Source organism: Sylvia atricapilla, chromosome 5, assembly GCF_009819655.1.
Source record: "Sylvia atricapilla isolate bSylAtr1 chromosome 5, bSylAtr1.pri, whole genome shotgun sequence".
Classification (NCBI taxonomy): Eukaryota; Metazoa; Chordata; class Aves; order Passeriformes; family Sylviidae; genus Sylvia; species Sylvia atricapilla.
Genome location: NC_089144.1, coordinates 2,533,506 through 2,552,192, shown reverse-complemented (window position 1 = coordinate 2,552,192; position 18,687 = coordinate 2,533,506). Strand labels below are relative to the sequence as shown.

The 18,687-nt window shown below is 44.3% G+C and overlaps 1 protein-coding gene across 1 annotated transcript; it reads left to right on the top strand.

The window, feature by feature from the left end:
* Nucleotides 1-3,610: 3,610 nt before the first annotated feature.
* On the top strand, nucleotides 3,611-16,269 carry GPR37 (G protein-coupled receptor 37). Its single transcript, XM_066318578.1, has 2 exons — nucleotides 3,611-4,330; nucleotides 15,406-16,269. The coding sequence occupies exons 1-2, from the start codon at nucleotides 3,674-3,676 to the stop codon at nucleotides 16,222-16,224; spliced, it is 1,476 nt and encodes a 491-aa protein (XP_066174675.1). The 5' UTR covers nucleotides 3,611-3,673; the 3' UTR covers nucleotides 16,225-16,269.
* Nucleotides 16,270-18,687: the final 2,418 nt, after the last annotated feature.

Here is an 18,687-nt window from a genome sequence, read left to right as displayed (position 1 = left end):
TCTTGAAGGCCCCTTCCCACAAAAACCATTGATTCTATGAACCCTGTGGAGAGGCAAAAAAACCCAGCAATAATCCCTTCTTGCTGAAACACAATAACATGTTCAGTATTATTTATTCAGGTAATGAATATTGGAGATGTCAAAAAAACCCAGCAGTGCAGGCATTGAAAGCTTATTGATTTTTTTGTCATAGATGAAATATCGTAGAACACCAACATAACAGAATGAATGTATTGGGAAAGTTTTCAATTTTATTTTTTTTTCATGTAGGAACATGCTTATTGGTGTTCCTTTTATAGATTTTGGCTGCAAAAACATCTATGAATTTTAGTTCCCCCATCTAAGAAAGAAAAATGTTTTGGGTGTTTCTGAGTTGGGTTTTTTTTTTTTCTTTAAGCATGTTATAAATATAAAAGTCTGCTTGTGGTTTTTGAGATCGTTTCTAGGCTGATGCATGAATTGGCAGAAAGGCTGTCAAAACATGTACAACTTCTTCAGCAGAGTTGTGAAAGCCTGAATGAACCGTAGGCTGTATCAGAAAATAATGGAGTAGGAGCTTTATCCTAAAAGAATATCTTACTACAACCAGTAACAGAATTATTTGAAAGACATGGGATGAATGCACCATCAGCCTCAAAAACCCCCACAATTAACTCCTTCCCTGAAAAATCCCAAACAAACAAAAACTCAGAAATTATATGGACGGCAGCAAAATTTCAAATAAATATTGTGGACCAAAGATACTTGAAAAATGCAATTTTCAGACACTAGCTCCCAGTATTTAACAGAGCAGCAAAAGTACACAGGAGACTATCATAATGGCAAATCAACTGTTTTTAAAGCCAGCAAATGACCTTTTTATCTTGGCTGAATACAATCGACAAAATCCAAATTTTCTGTATGTGCTGTTCTTTGCAACACACTTAATAAACCCAAAAGAAATGTGACAAAGGGAATAGTTTTTAAGACTTTTCTTTGCGTTCAGAAATAATTTTTTCTCCATTATGAAGCAGGTGAAATGCCAACCCTGGAAAACCCATGCACAACTCAGTTCTTATCTCACCATTACAGGATCAGTGATGTCAACCAAACACTGCTTAACCTTCTTCTTGATAATCCATATTTCTTGCAGAAGCATGCAGAAGGGCAGTATGGCTGCTAGCTCCAGTCTGCTCCTTTCATACAAACGCCAGCAGCAACAACCCCCAGTACCCTTTAAGAACAAGCAGTGAATTTATCATGTTTGTAATGCCCTTTGGGACTCTTCAAGAAGAAAGGCACTGTAAATGTAAGCTCATTATCATCATTAACTCCTTTAATACACCAGCTGAGCTCAGAAGGAACAAATGGGAGAAAAATGTAAGGGGGAAATAAATACATTTGCCATTCTCTTATTTTCCTGGTAGGTTTTGACACTTCCTAGTTAGTATTTAACAGTCATAAATACCTTTCTTAGAATAAACTATTAGGAATTCTTAAAATTAGCTTGGTCATTTTCTTCTTTTCCATGAGATTATATTTACATTGCTAAGAAAAAAAGAAGAAAATGGCTTGACTTGTATTTAGGGATACTCCACACAGCAGTGCCTAACTTACTCCATACTCCCCTAAGTTTAGAAACTGAAGCTTCTGGTTTCCACAGTTACACCTCACCTACGTGTGTGAGAGAACGGACTGAGAAAAGGAAACACTCTGTTTGTCCTGTTTGTGTTTTCTGGGTAACTGTCAGACATTTTTCAAAGGAAAAACAGCACACCACCTTCTCAACCTGCTTTATGGGAGAAGTATTAAACTTTTAAACTAGTTGGGCATTCTTTGCACAAAAGCTCTACGAAATGGCAACTGGCGGGGACGATGGAGAATCCTTAAGGGTACTTATAATTTTACACAGTCACTACATCAAAATTCGGCAAGCCATCACCTGAGGGAAATGAAAACCAGAGAAACAAAAAGAAAGAACTATGAAGTTTATCGGTACAAATGCAAGACAGGAAACCACACACAGATGTTCACAGGAGGGAAGAAATCTGCGGAGACGCTTCTGATGCTATTCCACGGCGGGATGATGTGCGGGACGAACAGCACTCAGCCCGGTGTTGGCCCTGGCCGGGGAACACGGGCCCTTCTCGCAGAAGGAGCCCTCACGGCTCCCCGGCCGTCCCTGTGCCCACAGCTTCGCCCCCCGCTCCCCGGCTGGTGCCGGCCGAGGCTCCCGGTAGCGGAGCCGGGCGCTGTGCTGGCCGGCCGCCTCTCGGTCCCGCCGGCACCCGAGGAGGGCAGCGCTGACAGCGGGGCGCGCCGGGGGCCTGCGGAGAGCCGGGATCCGCAGCCGGGGCCGCAAACCCTCAAGGGGAGCTCGGGGGCCGGCGGGGAGCGCAGGGCCCGGCGGGGAGCGCAGGGCCCGGCCCCGGCCCCACACCGGTCCCACACCCGCCCCGGCCCCACACCGGCCCCACACCGGCCCCACACCCGCCCCGGCCCCACACCGGTCCCGGTCCCACACCGGTGCTGGTCCCACACCGGTCCCGGTCCCACACCGGCCCCGGTCCCACACCGGCCCCGATCCCACACCGGCTCCACACCGGTCCCGGTCCCACACCGGTCCCGGTCCCACACCGTTCCCACACCCGCCCCAGTCCCACACCGGTCCAGGTCCCGCCCCGGCCCCACACCGGCCCCACACCGGTCCCGATCCCACACCGGCCCCACACCCGCCCCGGTCCCACACCGGCCCCACACCGGCCCCGGCGGGCGGTGCCTCGGCCCCGCGGCGCCGCCGGGCGGCGCTTGCGCACTGCGGCGGCCGCGCCGCTCGCCGCCTCTCCGGCGCGCCCCGGGAGCCGCGGCGGAGCCGGAGCGAGCCCAGCGATCCGCGCCGGGCTGAGCGGGGCCGGCGCCGGGGGCAGCCGGCAGCAGCGGAGCCCGCCGTACGCCAGCCCTGCCCGCCCGGGGGCCGTGGCTGCCGCCCCGCTTCACCTGGTGCCCGCACGACTCGGGAGGCGAGAGCAGCCCCGAGGGCTCCGTCCCGCGGTTTGCCCGCCCGGAGCCGGCAGCATCTTTGCCGCCCCGGCCGTGCTCGCCGTCCCCTGCCCGCGTTCGAGCGCTTGCGGGTGCGGTGATCGATCCCGGCAAAGAGTTTTGCAAAGCTCTGAGACACCTCGAGCCGCGCGCAACAACCTGTGTTTCCCGAGGTGCCGGAGATGAGGAGTTAGCGTTCGCCCGGCGAGGGGAGGTGTTTTCCTCCAGGGACCTTTGCTGACCCGTAGAGGCAGCGGCTGCCGGCGGCGGCGAGAGGACGCAAATGGGCAGCACGGGAGCGGCGCGGCTGCTGGCGAGGAGGCAGCGGTCCCGGCAAAGGGCGGAGCGCCGGGGGGGGCTTCTCCGGGCGCTGCACTTGCTACATTAACTCGGCGCGGCGGAGACGGCGACACAACTTTCAGGGGCTGCCCCGGGCGTCGGCCGCGAGAGGCTCCTCGGCGCTCCGCTCGTCGCGCCCTCAGCGCCGGCCGCTGCCCTCAGCGGAGCCCCGCGGCAGCGGCGTGGCGGCTGCTCGGCCCCGGGCGGGCAGGCTGTCCCCGCGGAGCGTGTGGGCATGTCTCCCGCTCCCAGCCCCGCCGAGCGAGGCGGCCGCCGGCTCTGAAGGAGAGCGGGTGAGCCCCGCCGCCTCCCGGCCATGCGGCCCCTCGGCGCTCCCCTGGCCCTGCTCTGCCAGGTGCTGGCCGCCTGCGCTGCCTGCGCCCTGGCCCCGGAGCCCGTCGCGGCGGCCGGCCCGCCGGCGTCCCCGCAGCTCGCCCCGGGCCGGCGGGCGGCCGCCACCCTGCCCGGGCGCGGAGCCGTCCCTCACGGTGCCCAGGGCGGAGCGGCGGGGCCGGGCGGCAGCTGCTCGCCCCGCGGGACGGCGGGCGGCGGGCGGCGGCGGGCGCGGAGCAGCGAGGCCGGGGCGGCGGCGGGGCGGGGCGGCCCCCGCTGGCTGCCGCTGAACGGCTCGGCCGGCGGCCACGGCGGCGCCGGGGGCCGCGGCAACGCCACGGGCCGCCGCGCCCGGCTCCGCAACCCCTTCTACCCCCTCACCGAGGAGTCGTACGGCGCCTACGCCGTCATGTGCCTCTCCGTGGTGATCTTCGGCATCGGCATCATGGGCAACATGGCAGTGATGTGCATCGTCTGCCACAACTACTACATGCGGAGCATCTCCAACTCCCTGCTGGCCAACCTGGCCTTTTGGGACTTCCTCATCGTCTTCTTTTGCCTGCCGCTGGTTATCTTCCAGGAGCTCACCAAGAAGTGGCTTCTAGAAGACTTCTCCTGCAAAATTGTCCCGTACATCGAGGTAATGGCCGTGGGTGGCGATACGCGGAGCTGCCGTCCTGGCCGCGAAGCGGGGCCGGCCCCGGCTTCCCTGGGCTCGGCTTCCCTGGGCTCGGCTTCCCTTGGTGTTGTTGCGGGACGGAGCGGAGCCCGGTCCGGTTCCATCCCGCAGGGAGCGGAGCCCGCGGTGCCCGCACCTGCCGTGCCTCCCGCCCGGCGCTCCCTGCCACTCCTGACTTCTGCCAAACTTTCCTTCTTCCCTGAAAAACAAGTGGTCCTCCCGGAATTAGATTTCAAGGATGGTTTTTTTTTTTTTTTTTTGCTTTGTTTCTTTTAGTGAAGTGAAGATGAGTCAGGACAGCGGATGAAGGGCTTGAAGGGATCGCTTGTGAGGAGGTGATTTTGTAAAAAGGACCATCAGTGGGGTGTCTGTCTGAGCTCTTAACTTATATTTCATATTTCAGCGCTCAGATCTAAAACTACAGTTTATTTAGCTGCTTTTATTTATTTTTTTATTTTTTTTAAGACCCCAGCTCTGTTTAAGCTGCAGCTTCTTGGCAGTTGTTGAGAGGCTCTGTCAAAGAAGCTCTCAGACAGCTGGCCGCAGTCCTGCCGGCAGTGCTCAGGTTGTCTGCTTTATTTATTTACTGGAACTGAACACCGAGGCTTGCTGCTGGGGTGGTAGCCTGGAGTTCTGGCTGGCTCTCCTGTATTCCCAAAACCTCATGTCCAACGTTATTCTGTAACTGAGAACTAAGGAAACAACTGGTGGTTCTGTTGTCCTGAGAACGAGCTATCAGAAAAACATCCAAACAAAAAAGCAACCCTCTACTCCCTCCCGAAAAACCTTCAAATACCCAACCTGTTATTAATACAGAGAGTATCAGTTTCAGCAGCACATTAACACAAAATTAACTGTGTAATGATACTACAGTATTTTAAAGTGTTAAGAAAGATGTGTGACCTGTGTAGCCCTTAAAATTGTCACTGCTTCTTTCCTCTATTTAGTTTATTACTGGTGGTATTGGACAAAGGGTGGAGCTATCCTATGCTTAGTTGAATTCTAGGCCAGTACTGTACCACTGCCTTTAAAAAACTGAGAGTACACTAAATTGATTTGCATTTAAGAAGACTTGATGTAGTAAATCTGTATTTATAGAAAAACTGATAGTGTTTGAATCCTTTAAAATTCCTGAAATGGATTCTGGAGCCACTGTGTTAAGCAATAAAATAAGTAGTAGTGTTTTAAAAGTAACCATTTCAATTAAAATAGACAGCATCGTTTCTGTTTCAAGGACTTGTATGTGACATTTCATGCTTCCTAACCCTTTTTTTTGCTGCATCCACATGCAAAGTTGAAATAATTCTTTTTAATGTCAAATCTAATTAAATATCAGTGATTTAAATTATTTGTGTGGCCACACTGTTCCTCAAAATTACTTGCACATGCCTTGCAACTTCGGGCACTAAAGGGTTTGTCGAACTAGAAGTAGTTTAGCTGAAATGAATTGCTGAAGTTCAAAACTGTAATCCTGAAAAATAATCAGCTGCTACTATACCCCATTATAATTTAATGTTACCTTATTTTTTTCACTTTGAATTTCTGTGGATGTCTAGAGTTGGTCTTGTTCAAGAAATGGCACCAGTCCAGTCAGGATGAACCAGTAGCTTAGTCCCTGTGTTAAGCTTAACTATTACTGGTGTCTAAAAGTGAAGCATTTCCTTGTCCTTCAGGAAGTAAAAACTAACTTAGTTCTAAGGTACAAATATAAAGAAGCTTTAGGGTTCTGTGTTGCTCCCAGAATTGTATATTTTTCGTTCAGTGGTCATCAAATATAATACTCATGTATGTAAAGTACATTCATCACCCTGAGAGGGGTAAGTAAAAGGTTTGAATTTCCTGCTCTGTAAGCTGTGGCAATGAGTGGCAGATACAGAACACCAGTGGATCATGGCTCTCCCCAGTTCACCTGGCACCTGGAAAGAACAACACTGTCCTATAAATCAGGATTTGACCCTGCTGAGGCAGAGAAGGCAGCTAGAGCAGAGGTTCACCACTTCTCAAGTGTTACTCTAACCTCACAGGCGTTACACAGTGACACTGACACCACCAGGAGCGATGCAGATGTGTAGCATGTCACGAAATCCATCCCATGCACAGCTGCTGCTCCTTGCTCTGTCAAGGATTGTTTCCAGCAGTGCATTCATCTGACAGCTGAGCAACACTCACTTTTCCTTTGTAACTCACCTGGGCAGGCCCATCTCCACACTGTGGGAAAGGGTGAAGTCTCCTTAGCTCCTTGAGAGGAAAGCTTGGACAGCTATCTTTAGGAGAGGCTTCCAGACCTTTATGGAATACAAACAGAATCATCTTCCTGAAGATGGACACAATTTAACCTCTTGTCTGTGTTTTCTATAAGTTTGTAAAGTGTTCTTTTAAGTGTCTCTTGGTTCCATCTCTTTTCATCATCTTTTTTTTTTTTTTTTTTTTTTTTTTTTTTGCACATGCTATTTAGAAAGCTACATGTCTCACCTGAGTTTGTAGATCCAGAAATATCTCAAGCATCAAAAACCCTTATTGGCCTGAGTCTTCTCAGCTTTTACTTTTGGAACTAGAGAACAGGGGATGGCTGGTTATTCACAGCAAGTGATGCAGTGCTCACAGCATTTTAGCATAATCCAAGCGTGCTTCATGTTGTTTGAAGGTTTCAAGTGATCCCAGGGAAATACCTTGAGTTTTCTTAGTTCAGCCTCTTGTGGCCAATTGGTTTTTGTTTGTGCTGTTTAATGGATATTGTGCAGAATTCCAGCAAAGCATCTGTTGCTAGTGATAGCACATATGCACACACAGTCTGGGGAAAATGTTTTATGATAGCTTCCTGCACATTTGTGTAGGTAAAGACTCAGATTCCAGCAGTGGAATGGCTCCACATATTTAATTTAAAGGGCAGTTTACCTAATAAACATCTTCTGTAACAAGTACATGAAGTAGTCATTTCAGCCATATATTGTATCACAGTATGGCCACTTGTAACTACTAGTTTTGAGTGTGTTGAAAAGGAATTGAGAAGGGAATTAGAGCAACTGCCTGTAGCTACTCTGCCTGTAAGGATGTGTGGAGATGTGCTTCTCCTCTGCTGTTTTAATACTCTGCTCAATTTTTGCCAATTTTCTGCATAGTTCAGAAGTTTAGGTTTACCTGCACACTGTGTTTATTTTGTCTTTCATATACTTTTGTCAGTATTACTCAGAATTAGGAGACTTGAGGTAAATGACAACAGAAAGACAATGAGTTTGGCTAATTCCTGCTGATGTGGAATCCTTTTGGTTTTGTCCAAAGCACACATAGTCTTTTGAACAATGTAGTTCCAATTTCCTTACTTACAGATTTATTCTAGACCTTAATAGAGAGAAATATAAATGTGGACAAAATCTGTACTGTTGCAGTGCTTTTAAATATTTTACAACTGTTTGTCATGTGAAGTTGCAGGGGTTTTTTATTTTATTTTATTTTAATGCTGAAAGCCAGTAATGAAGAAATTAAATAAGTTGTTTATTGTTGCCCAGAGCAACTTGCCACCAGACGACTAATGGATTCTGTCAGGTAGGACTAGAAACCTTTAAGGCTTGAGAAGAAGCTTTGCTTGAGTTGTGTGCATTTGGCTTTTGGAGGTTACACTAGAAGCTTTATGTGTTTGAAGGGGTTGTGTTCTATGCCAACAGACTGAATTAAGCTACTTACAGCCAAGTAAGGATTTAGAATTGAGGAATGGTCTAGCATGAAGGTTTGCAGAGGCTGATTGACCATCCTGTGCAGTCCAGCACAGAGCAAGAAGTTGCTGAGGTCAGTGGATGGTGCACAGCCCTGCTAGTAAACATGAGGCCCTCTGAAGAAAGAACACAAAGAACAGGACAGTTTGGAGTGTCCTCATCTGGACCATATCATATATACAAGACTGGCATGGTTCTGGAGCAGGCTGACAGTAAAAGCTTTTGAAATCTGATGCCCAATCTCTGCATGTGCTTTTGGCAATGAATTTGTGGCATCACTCCTGTGATGGGCAAGTTCCAGCTCAGGAAAGCTATCACAATTAATATTCTTAGTGGAAAGCATAAGGATTGATTTGGACTCAAACACAAATTGCTCTCTTTTCCTGGAGCTGATCCTCCAGGGCAATTTGAGGTGAGGCTTTTTCCCCATTTCTCTCTTTGACTTGACAGAGGTATGTAGGAAGCACAGAGAAAGTGGCCATTCTCTGCCTGTTCCAAAGCTGTCAGAAGAGATCCCTGTTTCAAGTTTCACTTTAGGGAAGCAAATACATTTTTTATGTGAGTTTATAAAAGCTGTGTATTATCTTTCTTTTCTGTGTCTTTTGATGTGCTGCATTTTCTTTATGTCTCTTCTTTGACTCTAGTCAGAGCTGTGCTCCTGAACCTCCAGTGAGTCGTCTGGGTCATAGGCAGAGACACTCAGAGATGTTTGCAGTTTCAAAGCTTCATCCTGAGAGTTTTCTAGGGCAGTGGCTAGATAGACTTTTAACTGAGCAGAATATCTTCAGTGTTTATTACACAATAAATTATTATTTTAAATGGAAGTGTTAACATATCTCTGCCCTTTAGGTGCTAATAGCACAATGATAGTAGCTGCCTTGTTGGTTGTTCTGTCAGCCTTTCTTTCCTCTGCAGATCCTGTCCTTAGGATCTTCTAAACTTTGCATGTGGCATTTCAGCATGGAAATGAATTTGTGGCAGAGTAGGTTTAAAATTGGGTCAGTAATATCTAAGTTACATATGTGTGGAGAGAAAAAGGCAGCATCTCTGATCCCAGCACAATTGACTCTGCTCTGAACACTGGCATCTCATTACTCCATGTGACAGAATTTTTCCTGCATAAAGAGCAAGAGGTAGATTTCTAGCAGTAGTTCCATATTGCTACTATTAAGAATCAGTGCAGGAGTCACTTGTGTGTAGTGTGAAGAGGACTTGATCCTCAGTAGATGGTGACACAGAAAATAGAAAAAAAAAATTAAATTCGCCTCTTTGGTAGCATGGTAGAATGCAAACAGGAAAACGAGCAGGAATGAAATCCTTTTGTGTTTTGGGGTATTTCCAAGCCCCTGGATAAATATGTTGTTGTATTAGTGAGTATTTCCAGTGCCCTGATGGTCTGTTGGCTTTTGCTTCCAGCAGAACTCAAGAGTGTGCATGGAAGTGGATTCTGATTTGAAGCAGTATATCTCAGGATATACAGAAGTATATCTCAGGATATACTGAAGAATAAATATCACATAAAGTGCACGTGTGCTTTGTACGTCCTTGGTGGGAATGTTGATAGTACCTCAAAGGAAACAACAGTATTGTGCCTGTTATTCTGTGTGTGTAGGATCATCTCTGTGATAGTACATTTCAGAATTATCATCTCATCTTTTAGATAGGTAAAGTAGATTTTTATTTGGGATGCATAAAGTAATTGCTAATGTCAGAGCAGTACCCTGGCCCCAGATCTTCTTAGCCACTGAATTATTCTTCAGCCACAGTAGTGTTTTCACTGAGTGACTCTTCCCTGTTTTAATTAATAAAGCCATTTATGTTTAATAGCACTTCTTGTAAGAAATACAGATATATTTTTGTGCTTTTAAAATAATGACAGTTTTTTTCTTGGTTTTGTTTGTTTTTTGGATTTTTTGTTTTGTTTTGTTTTGTTGTTTTTGGGGTTTTTTTGTGAGTGGAGTGGAACTTTTTGATTAAAAGAACAGAAACGTCTATAAATATTACATAATTGTTTGCCATGGGTTGATCTTTTATTTCTCAGTAGTCTGCTCTTATTACTGGACTCTGTACTGTAAGTGTAGAATAGCACAAAAAAAAGTATTGCAGTCTGTGCTGAATTTATTTATTTATCTTAGGCAATACTGACAAATCTCCAGGAGTCCCCCTGGTGTGTTGCATTAACATGTTCAAAAGCTATCAAGTTTAATGTGGATCAGCCATAAGAAAATGATAAACTATAATGGCTTGAGGAATAAAAAGTCACTTATATGATATAACAGGAATGGAAACACAGAGTCTACAGGGCATCACTGACAGCTCAGAAGTGGCTTGGATAGTAGTTGTCAACCTCTTCTGTAGGTCAGCTTTCCCATTACAGTGGGAAAGTGTTTTGAGTACCCATCTTGTCTTGTAACAAAGGAAAGAAGAGTGCCATGTAGTTTTACAAAATTCTTTGCTGTTAACATAAACCATTCTGTCTTAGAAAATTCAGCTTCAACTGGTGGAAGGGTCCGTTTCTTACAGCGCCTCTATTTTAACTTGTTCAATATAAACTTAAGTCTACATTGTTTCCACTCAGTTCTCCACTCTCTCATTTTCCACTCCTCAGAATGGTCACTCTCTTTTCCAGCCTGAGATTGCTCCTACCTGGTGAATTTCCATTCTGTTACATTCACTGCCTTTTGGCTTAATTAACTTTTGTATCTCATTATAGATTTTTTTGTAGATAGCAGCAATATCACTTCTTGCTCTTTCTCTTACTGGATGGAATGACCCAACCTCTCTTCTACATTCACATACAGAATTTGGTCTCTTCTCCCAGGTCACCTTTTCTGGTTTTCATTACTTTTGACTAGAAATCAGTGGGACAAAACTGAGTCTTATTTCCACAGCCATAACTCAGTTTAATGCATCTACACTGCTGTGCTGGTCAGCCAGAGGCTCTGCTCCTGGAGACCAGGGCCAAGAGCTGTGGGACCACAGCCAGGAGAAGTAGGGCAGGCCGGGAAAGGCCTGGGAACATTTTGGTAATTGTTAAAGTTTGTGAAAGGGGAACCTGTGTGTTGGAAGGATGGACAGGAGAACAGCAATTACTCTGAGCATGTCATGAGTTTGCTGTTGTATTCTGTGGCCTCTGTTCCCCAAATCAGTTTTGACCCAATTGACCAACAGCTGGTGAGTTAATGACTAAAGGTTTTTGCTGTGTCTTGAAGGGGCATCACAGTGCCCACTAACACTGTCAAGGCTTTTTAAAGAGCAAGTGTTTAAAGAGACTCTTTTGTAACAATAATGCCTTCCTCTTTGTGTGTATGCTGTAGCTGGCAAACCCTTCAACAGCAGCTCTCTGCCCAAATGGTGTGGGTGTCTCCTCACAGCAGGGCTTGCCTCACCACCTCCTCAAAACAGATTAGTGGTCATTCAGTTGGAAATTTGGGGACTTTTCTGATTTCGTGTAGTAAGAGAAGGTTGTAAAATGATGTCATCCTGAATGTCTAGAGACTGCAGGAGAATCTTTTGTGGACAATACAGAAATGAACCAGGCAATTAATTAAGTGATGATCAAAACCTACTGAGTCTGAGTTTCCCTTACCTTGCCTCATTTCCTGCCAGGTTGGTGGAATTAAGATTGCAACAGCATGTCAGACACTCAGCTGTTACAACAAGAAGAGTTCCATTTAACTCCATCCAGCCTTGCACCACTTTATGATTTATTAATTTGTGCTTTACCTTCTCCCTGTCAAATGAATGATCTTAATTCTGTAGTTATTTCAAAGCAATGTAGTTCTTTCAAAGCAAAGTTATTTCCTCAGCAAACACTAGGAAAGAAAACTTCTCTGAACCTTTTTCACACGTTCAGCTTAACTCTAATTATTAGTATGACTGGTATGAAGAAACACACCTAAACTGAAATTGTGTGAACATACGGAGTGCATGTCCCAGTTCTCACCCATAGGTTTTGAGCAGCACCCATTGATTTCTCTGGCTATTACTCATAGTCTGCTGTGTGGAGTTAGTAACCCAGCCCTTGAATTGCTCTACTGCATTTAAGCAAGTCAGCTGGAGTGAATCCCTGATCATCTGCTTGTGTATTTTTGTTTGGTTTTTGTGAGCTTTTCCATGGCATCGCTAGCTCCGCTAAACTACAGAAAATAGGAAACTGTTGCTCGTTCTGGGGAAACACTGGCTTTGTTTAGCTCATTTCATCAGCAAATCCACAGGAGGGTTTTCCAAGCCGCCTTCCAGTATTCTTAGTTGTTTCCTCTTGCTCTATTTCCCTGTTTTAAGCCTCCAAGTTCTTGGTCGATTAATGTGACAGGAGCCCCGTGGGTTATGTTTGTTCATGGCAGACGTGTCTTCTTTCATTAGTCCAGCCCCAAGAGCTGCAGAGTTGTAGCGTCTCGGCCACTGTGCAGCAGTCTGTTTGCAATGAAATGCTGAAGCAATACAAGTGTCTGTGTTGGGCTGGGGGCAGGCTCAAGCCAGAGCTGGAATGGAACATCTTAATCTACAGAGACTCAGGTTTTCTTCTGTTTTGCTGATTTTTATTTCCATCCCTGTTCATTCGCAGATCTCACTTATTTCCCTGTCTCTTATAATTGTAGAGAGCTGAGTCCTGACTCTTTTGTTATTCATGTCGCATGTTAAGGCTAAAGGTTTTGCTGTCACTAAGAGACTTGAAGACTGCACACACATTTAAATGTTTTGGAAACAAATTTGCTAATCTTGAATTAAAAAAATCTGCCTCTGAGCTGTGATACAGGAAAATCATATTTCATTAGCAAAGTTTGTCACTTCAGTAAGATTTCCCTGCAATTATTTTTCTTTAAATGTTTTTATTTTTTGTTGCATTTACCAAGCTTTCTGTAACTCTTGTCACACAATTTAACTATCAAATCAATGGTTATCTATTAAGAAATGTTTACAGTAGTGCCTTGCCATTATTAAATATTTCTGCAAGTGAATTAGTAAGAGATTGCATCTTATTCCATCTTTTAGGAAACTGCTTCCAAGAATTCTCCAACCAAGCCAGCATGTTACAGTTTTAATCCCAAGTGCCTAATATTTTTCACTGATAGCAAATTTTGGCAATTTGATCTGGCCATTAAATATCGAAGGCCAAAATTAATGATACATGTATATAATCGTGCTGTTTATCTTTGCAGAACTTTTTCCAGAGATGCATAAACAGTATTTTGTCAGTATTATGGTGGAACTCAGAAAGTGTTTCCTAAAATCGGCCTATATGAAATTTGAATATAGCATTGCACATCAAATTTTGATAAGCAAAATTATAGTGAACTGCCTAATATGACTTTAGATTTCCCAGTTAATTGCACAGATATGGTTCATTCATTATAAAAGTAAGCTTTCTTTACATTTATTAGCAGTATTATTTAACTTTTTTTTTCCTTCTGCATCAACACTTTTTCAGCGTAACACATGCAAACCCAAGAAAATAAGTGAATTAAAATTCAACAGGGCAATTAGTCTTTCTCCAATTGAGGTTAATGGGCGTTCTGCTTTAAATTTGAACTGAAGTTGAATTTATTGTTAATAGAATTAGAGCAAAATGTATATAGTCTCCTTGCAAATTTCTTTTAGGAAATTGAATTATAAACAGGATAAAATGATAGGAAATGATGTTTCATGACAGCACAAGATTTCTGTTCATGCATAGAATAATGATTATTAAAGCCAGAGAACATAAGCATTGCTCTGTACTTGTTCCTCACAGTATGTAATTGGCAACTCTCTCCAATCCATCTTTGAGTCATTTAAAGAATGAAACTCCTTCCGTTTCTCCTGGCCTACAGTACAGTCTCCCACAGAATGTTTCCTATCAAATTAAGCTTGAGTTTTCCTTGAATTTTGTCTAAATGCAGTATTGACTGTTGGTTATATAGAGCCTAAATACTGTGGTGAAGATTATTTTTGCACAGGCTCTGGAAGTCTGAGGATTTCAAATACAGTTTCTTTGAACTCATGGTAGGGGATGACTTTATGCGCCTACATCCCATCAAAATTTCACTTAAAAGCCTAAGTCCACAAAAATAGTTGTTGGATCCTTCTCAATTCAGTAGATGCCTCATCCCCAGGGTTTCTAAGTTTTGTAGGTATGGAAGGTTTAATGTTTTGATCCCCTGCATGCATGATGACCTTGTTATATGGTCATAGCTTCTGCTGAACGAAGGCTCTCCTATATCTCTCCCATTCTGACTTAAAGTTCCAACCCCTGTGGTGGAACCAATCTTTCTGAAAAACACCCCTTGGAAAAAAAGTGGGGGAGGAATCAGTTTAGTTTTAAATTTGATTCAATTCCTCTGTATATTTTTTTTCCCACTCAGCGTTGCACAGATGCTTGCTTGGATCTCCAGGAGAGGTTGACACCAAGCTGGAATAAGAATTTGTAGGCGAAAAAATAGAAGCATGTTCTCTTTTTGGAATGCATGCTGGGTGGTGGCTCAGCAAACACTGGAAGCTAAGTGCTGTCTGTGGTGCTTCTTTTGATGGTGTTCAGCACTGTGGTGTTGCAGAATTTCTTAGAGAGCAAGGACATGATTTATATTTGGTTTGAAGATTGAGCTACCACAGACTGGGCCTTAATCCTTGCCCTGTGGGGCCTGTGGCACAGCTGGAAAATCGTGTTAAGAGGTGCACATGGAATAGTGGGTTTCTAGGTGTAGTTTTTGTGGTGTGAACATTTCCAGCCACCTTAAGAATAAGATAAATAATGTTTGTTTGCATTCCTTTTATGACCTGTAATTGTAAATTATCCTGGAGTGTATAAAACCCGCCATTTAAGAGAGAATAAAGGGAGAAGGTTTGTGCTAACCACATCAGCTTGACCTACGTTGCTCTTTGTCCAGCCTTCTACTATATTTCAAAGCCTCTGTCAACACCATGGTGCTCAGCTGCTTCTCTTCCTCCCATTTCACATTTTCTTTTCACTTTTCTGTGACGCTGTTAGGTGCACCAAAGGACGAAGCAGGCAGCAGGAGGTCAAGCAGGAAAAGCTCTCCTTTATTTTTCTGACTCCAGATATATATATAATTTTACAAACAGGCCAAAGATTGGCTACACAGGCAGCCACGTCTTCGACCTGGTTGGTGAACATCACCATCAATCATCTTTCTCCTCCCAGAGGAGAAGGATGTAAACAAAAGATAATTTTTTAAAAACACACATAGTTTACTTGAAGCTGCGTGAGAACCAAATGCAGTGAAAAGCAGGCAAACTTGAGGCGACACTTTTCTCCCCCACATTTATTTTTTCCCCTCGCTGAGCTGGTGCCTGTATTAACCCATGTCACCTCTCCTCCTTCCCCAGGTGGCCTCTCTGGGCGTCACCACGTTCACTCTGTGCGCGCTGTGCATCGACCGCTTCCGCGCCGCCACCAACGTGCAGATGTACTACGAGATGATCGAGAACTGCGCCTCCACCACGGCCAAGCTGGCTGTCATCTGGGTGGGCGCCCTGCTGCTGGCCCTGCCCGAGGTGGTGCTGCGCCAGCTGGCCAGGGACGACCCCGATTATGGCGGCAGCCCCGCGGGCGAGCGCTGCGTGGTGAAGATCTCCACGGCGCTGCCCGACACCATCTACGTGCTGGCTCTCACCTACGACGGGGCGCGCCTCTGGTGGTACTTCGGCTGCTATTTCTGTTTGCCCACCCTCTTCACTATCACCTGCTCCCTGGTGACAGCCAGGAAGATCAGGAGGGCGGAGAAAGCCTGCACGAGGGGGAACAAGCGGCAAATTCAGCTGGAAAGTCAGATGAACTGCACGGTGGTGGCTTTGACCATTTTGTATGGGTTTTGCATCATTCCGGAGAACATTTGCAACATTGTGACTGCCTACATGTCCACGGGGGTCTCTCAACAGACTATGGACCTCCTCCATCTCATTAGTCAGTTCCTTTTATTCTTTAAGTCCTGTGTTACCCCGGTTCTCCTGTTCTGTCTCTGTAAACCTTTCAGCCGGGCCTTTATGGAGTGTTGCTGTTGCTGCTGTGATGAATGCATCCAGAAGTCTTCCACGGTGACAAGTGATGACAATGACAACGAGTACACCACAGAGCTGGAGCTCTCCCCCTTCAGTACTATCCGTCGTGAAATGTCGACTTTTGCTTCTGTGGGGACTCACTGTTAATTGACCTTAGGACTTTAATTGCTCTATCTTTTCTTTTCCTTTTTTTCTTTTTTTTTTTTTTTTTTTTTCCATCATATTTTTCTTCTTGAAGCAAAATTCAGGAAAAAAAAAAAGAAATCACTGTTAAAAACTGCTCTTGAAACCAATATGTATTAACAGGCGTGCTTGGGAAAATAATTTGTTGGGTTATTAAAAGGAAAGAAAGAGAGGGAGAAGGAGAGCCAGCACTCAGTTTTAAATCATGAGATTTTGTATGGTGCTAGGATTTCATTGGTTGAGGAGGAAGATCCATATCAATCCACTTTTTTTTTAATTCTGAAGGGGTTTTTTTATAATCACTGTAAAATGATTATGTAGACATTGTGGGCTTTGCAAGGTGTTTTCATGTAAAAGACGTGGTGCAAAGTATTTGAAGGTAGTTTTAATCCAATTACTGTACACTATTTTGAGAGGACTTGGGCTTCAGAAAATTTATAAAGTAGTGTAAAAATAAATGAGGTTTTATTCTTTAACTTGATTGTCAATCTGCATTTAACAAAGACACCTATGAGTAGTATTAAATTCCTTTAATAAGTAAAAAAAAATCTTTGCATATCGTAATTTAGGTGGCCATATTTAATTAACATTTCGGTACTTACACTTGGAGGATATAATTACAGTGCTTAAGGAAGATGGTTATAACGGTATTAGATTCGTAGGAATGGGCTTTTTTAATGTTATTTTATCAAGGTTCAATGTGCCTCATTAAAAATTTTCTTCTTAACCTGCAGGTATACAAAATCTTGAGTTATTTTATACTTCTTACAAAGATACACTCACTTTATCACTGAATTTTGTCTCGTGCGGTTTCAAAATCAAGATTCTTTCCAGTACACTGTTGGTTTTACAGTCAGTTTATGTCCTCCATCTCTGTATATATAGCTCCTACTGGCTTCAGTGAGAGTCTCATTGCAGAGAAAGGCTTTTTTTTTTTGCCAGAGGTCTGCTGACAATAAATGTGAGGGACTGAAACATGTGGAGAGTGAATTCCTTCTTTTTTTAAAAGGTACAAACACGCTTGAACACTTGGGGCTTGACCCAGAGCCTGTGGTAGTCAATGGAGAGGTTTCCATCAATTTCAGAGAGCTTTGAATCAGGCTGGCATCTCCTATTTGTTCCGGGATATGTAGCATGAATATTAATCATAGGGGCTCTGTTTGCTGGTCCAGAATCATGCTGCTCTCACAGAGACAGCTATTCACAGCAGCTCACAGCTCTGAGGCTGGTTTTGAGAGCCACTGTGTGTTTTGCTGATGGCTTCTTGCTGTCTGCAGAATTGTTAAAATGAGAGCATGTCAACAGTATGATATAGTAAAATCTGAAGTCCTTTTAAGCAAGCCAGGTTGGAGACTGGAAAGTGCCTCTCCTTACCAGCAGAGCTTATTTCCCCACTCTTGGCTGAAGCAGACATTCTGTTCTTGGCAGGCAAGCCAGCTCATATTTACACTGGGCAGCAGGCTGAAGTGTAGACACATGCTGGGGGAACTGAATTTTTTATAGATAGCCTGTATTTTAATACTAATTAAATAAATAATGCAGCTGTATGGAGCAGAAGGGAAAAATCTCATGCATTGATGCTTTGAAATTAGCAGTGAATGTAATTGATGTAGTGTTACCTCCCTCTTGAAACCTGCCTCTGTGTATGTTAAAGAACTGGAAAGGACTCTTATTTTTGTTTGTAAATTCCAGACTTAATGTGTCTACTCTTGGTATCTCCTTGGGCAAGCAGTGTTTCTTCTTTTTCTTAAACATTTTGACCTAAAATAATTTCAACTGAAAAAAAGGGCTGAAATTGATTAATATGAATATGAATTCAAACATATATGTACGTGAGGTCTTCTTCTGACTTTTGAATCAGATACTGAACCCCAGCAAGGCAGTCTGCTTTAGCCACAGGCATTTGTTTTTTTCTTAAAATTTGAAAAATTACCTAAGTTTTTAAATCCTGTTTAACGTGCTCAGTCACTTCTGAAGATGGGAACTGTCCCTTCCTTATAAAATCTTTCATTGACTTAGTTTTGCTTGCTTACTTTCAGTAAAGTATGGAGGGATTAAAGAGAAATTATGGGAAAAAAATCTTCTTCACTTGGGTGCCTGTGTTTCCTCAAATACATATTCCCATCTCTTCATTTTGATTTTTACTATTCTTTTTTTATGTGCCAATATTTATAAAGAATGGGAATAAGGCTCCCTTTTTGCTCCTTGCTGAGAGAATTGTTCCCCTCAGCTGCCTTTTCTTTCTGTTTCAACAGGGGCTCCAGGATCTTGGAAAAGAACAGCAGAATGGGAGGAACCACTTTAAAAGAAACAAACAAAAAAAATAAAATAGAGAACTTACTTGGAAATATTAAATAATTACATTTTGCTGTTTTAGGTGTGAGATTGCACCAGGACATAAAATGTCCCCATTGGTTTGGATATAAG

Coding starts and splice junctions, on each gene's coding strand:
- GPR37 (XM_066318578.1), top strand. CDS start 3,674: ATGCGGCCCCTCGGCGCTCCCCTGGCCCTGCTCTGCCAGGTGCTGGCC. Junction 4,331..15,405: donor AAATTGTCCCGTACATCGAG/GTAATGGCCGTG, acceptor CTCCTTCCCCAG/GTGGCCTCTCTGGGCGTCAC.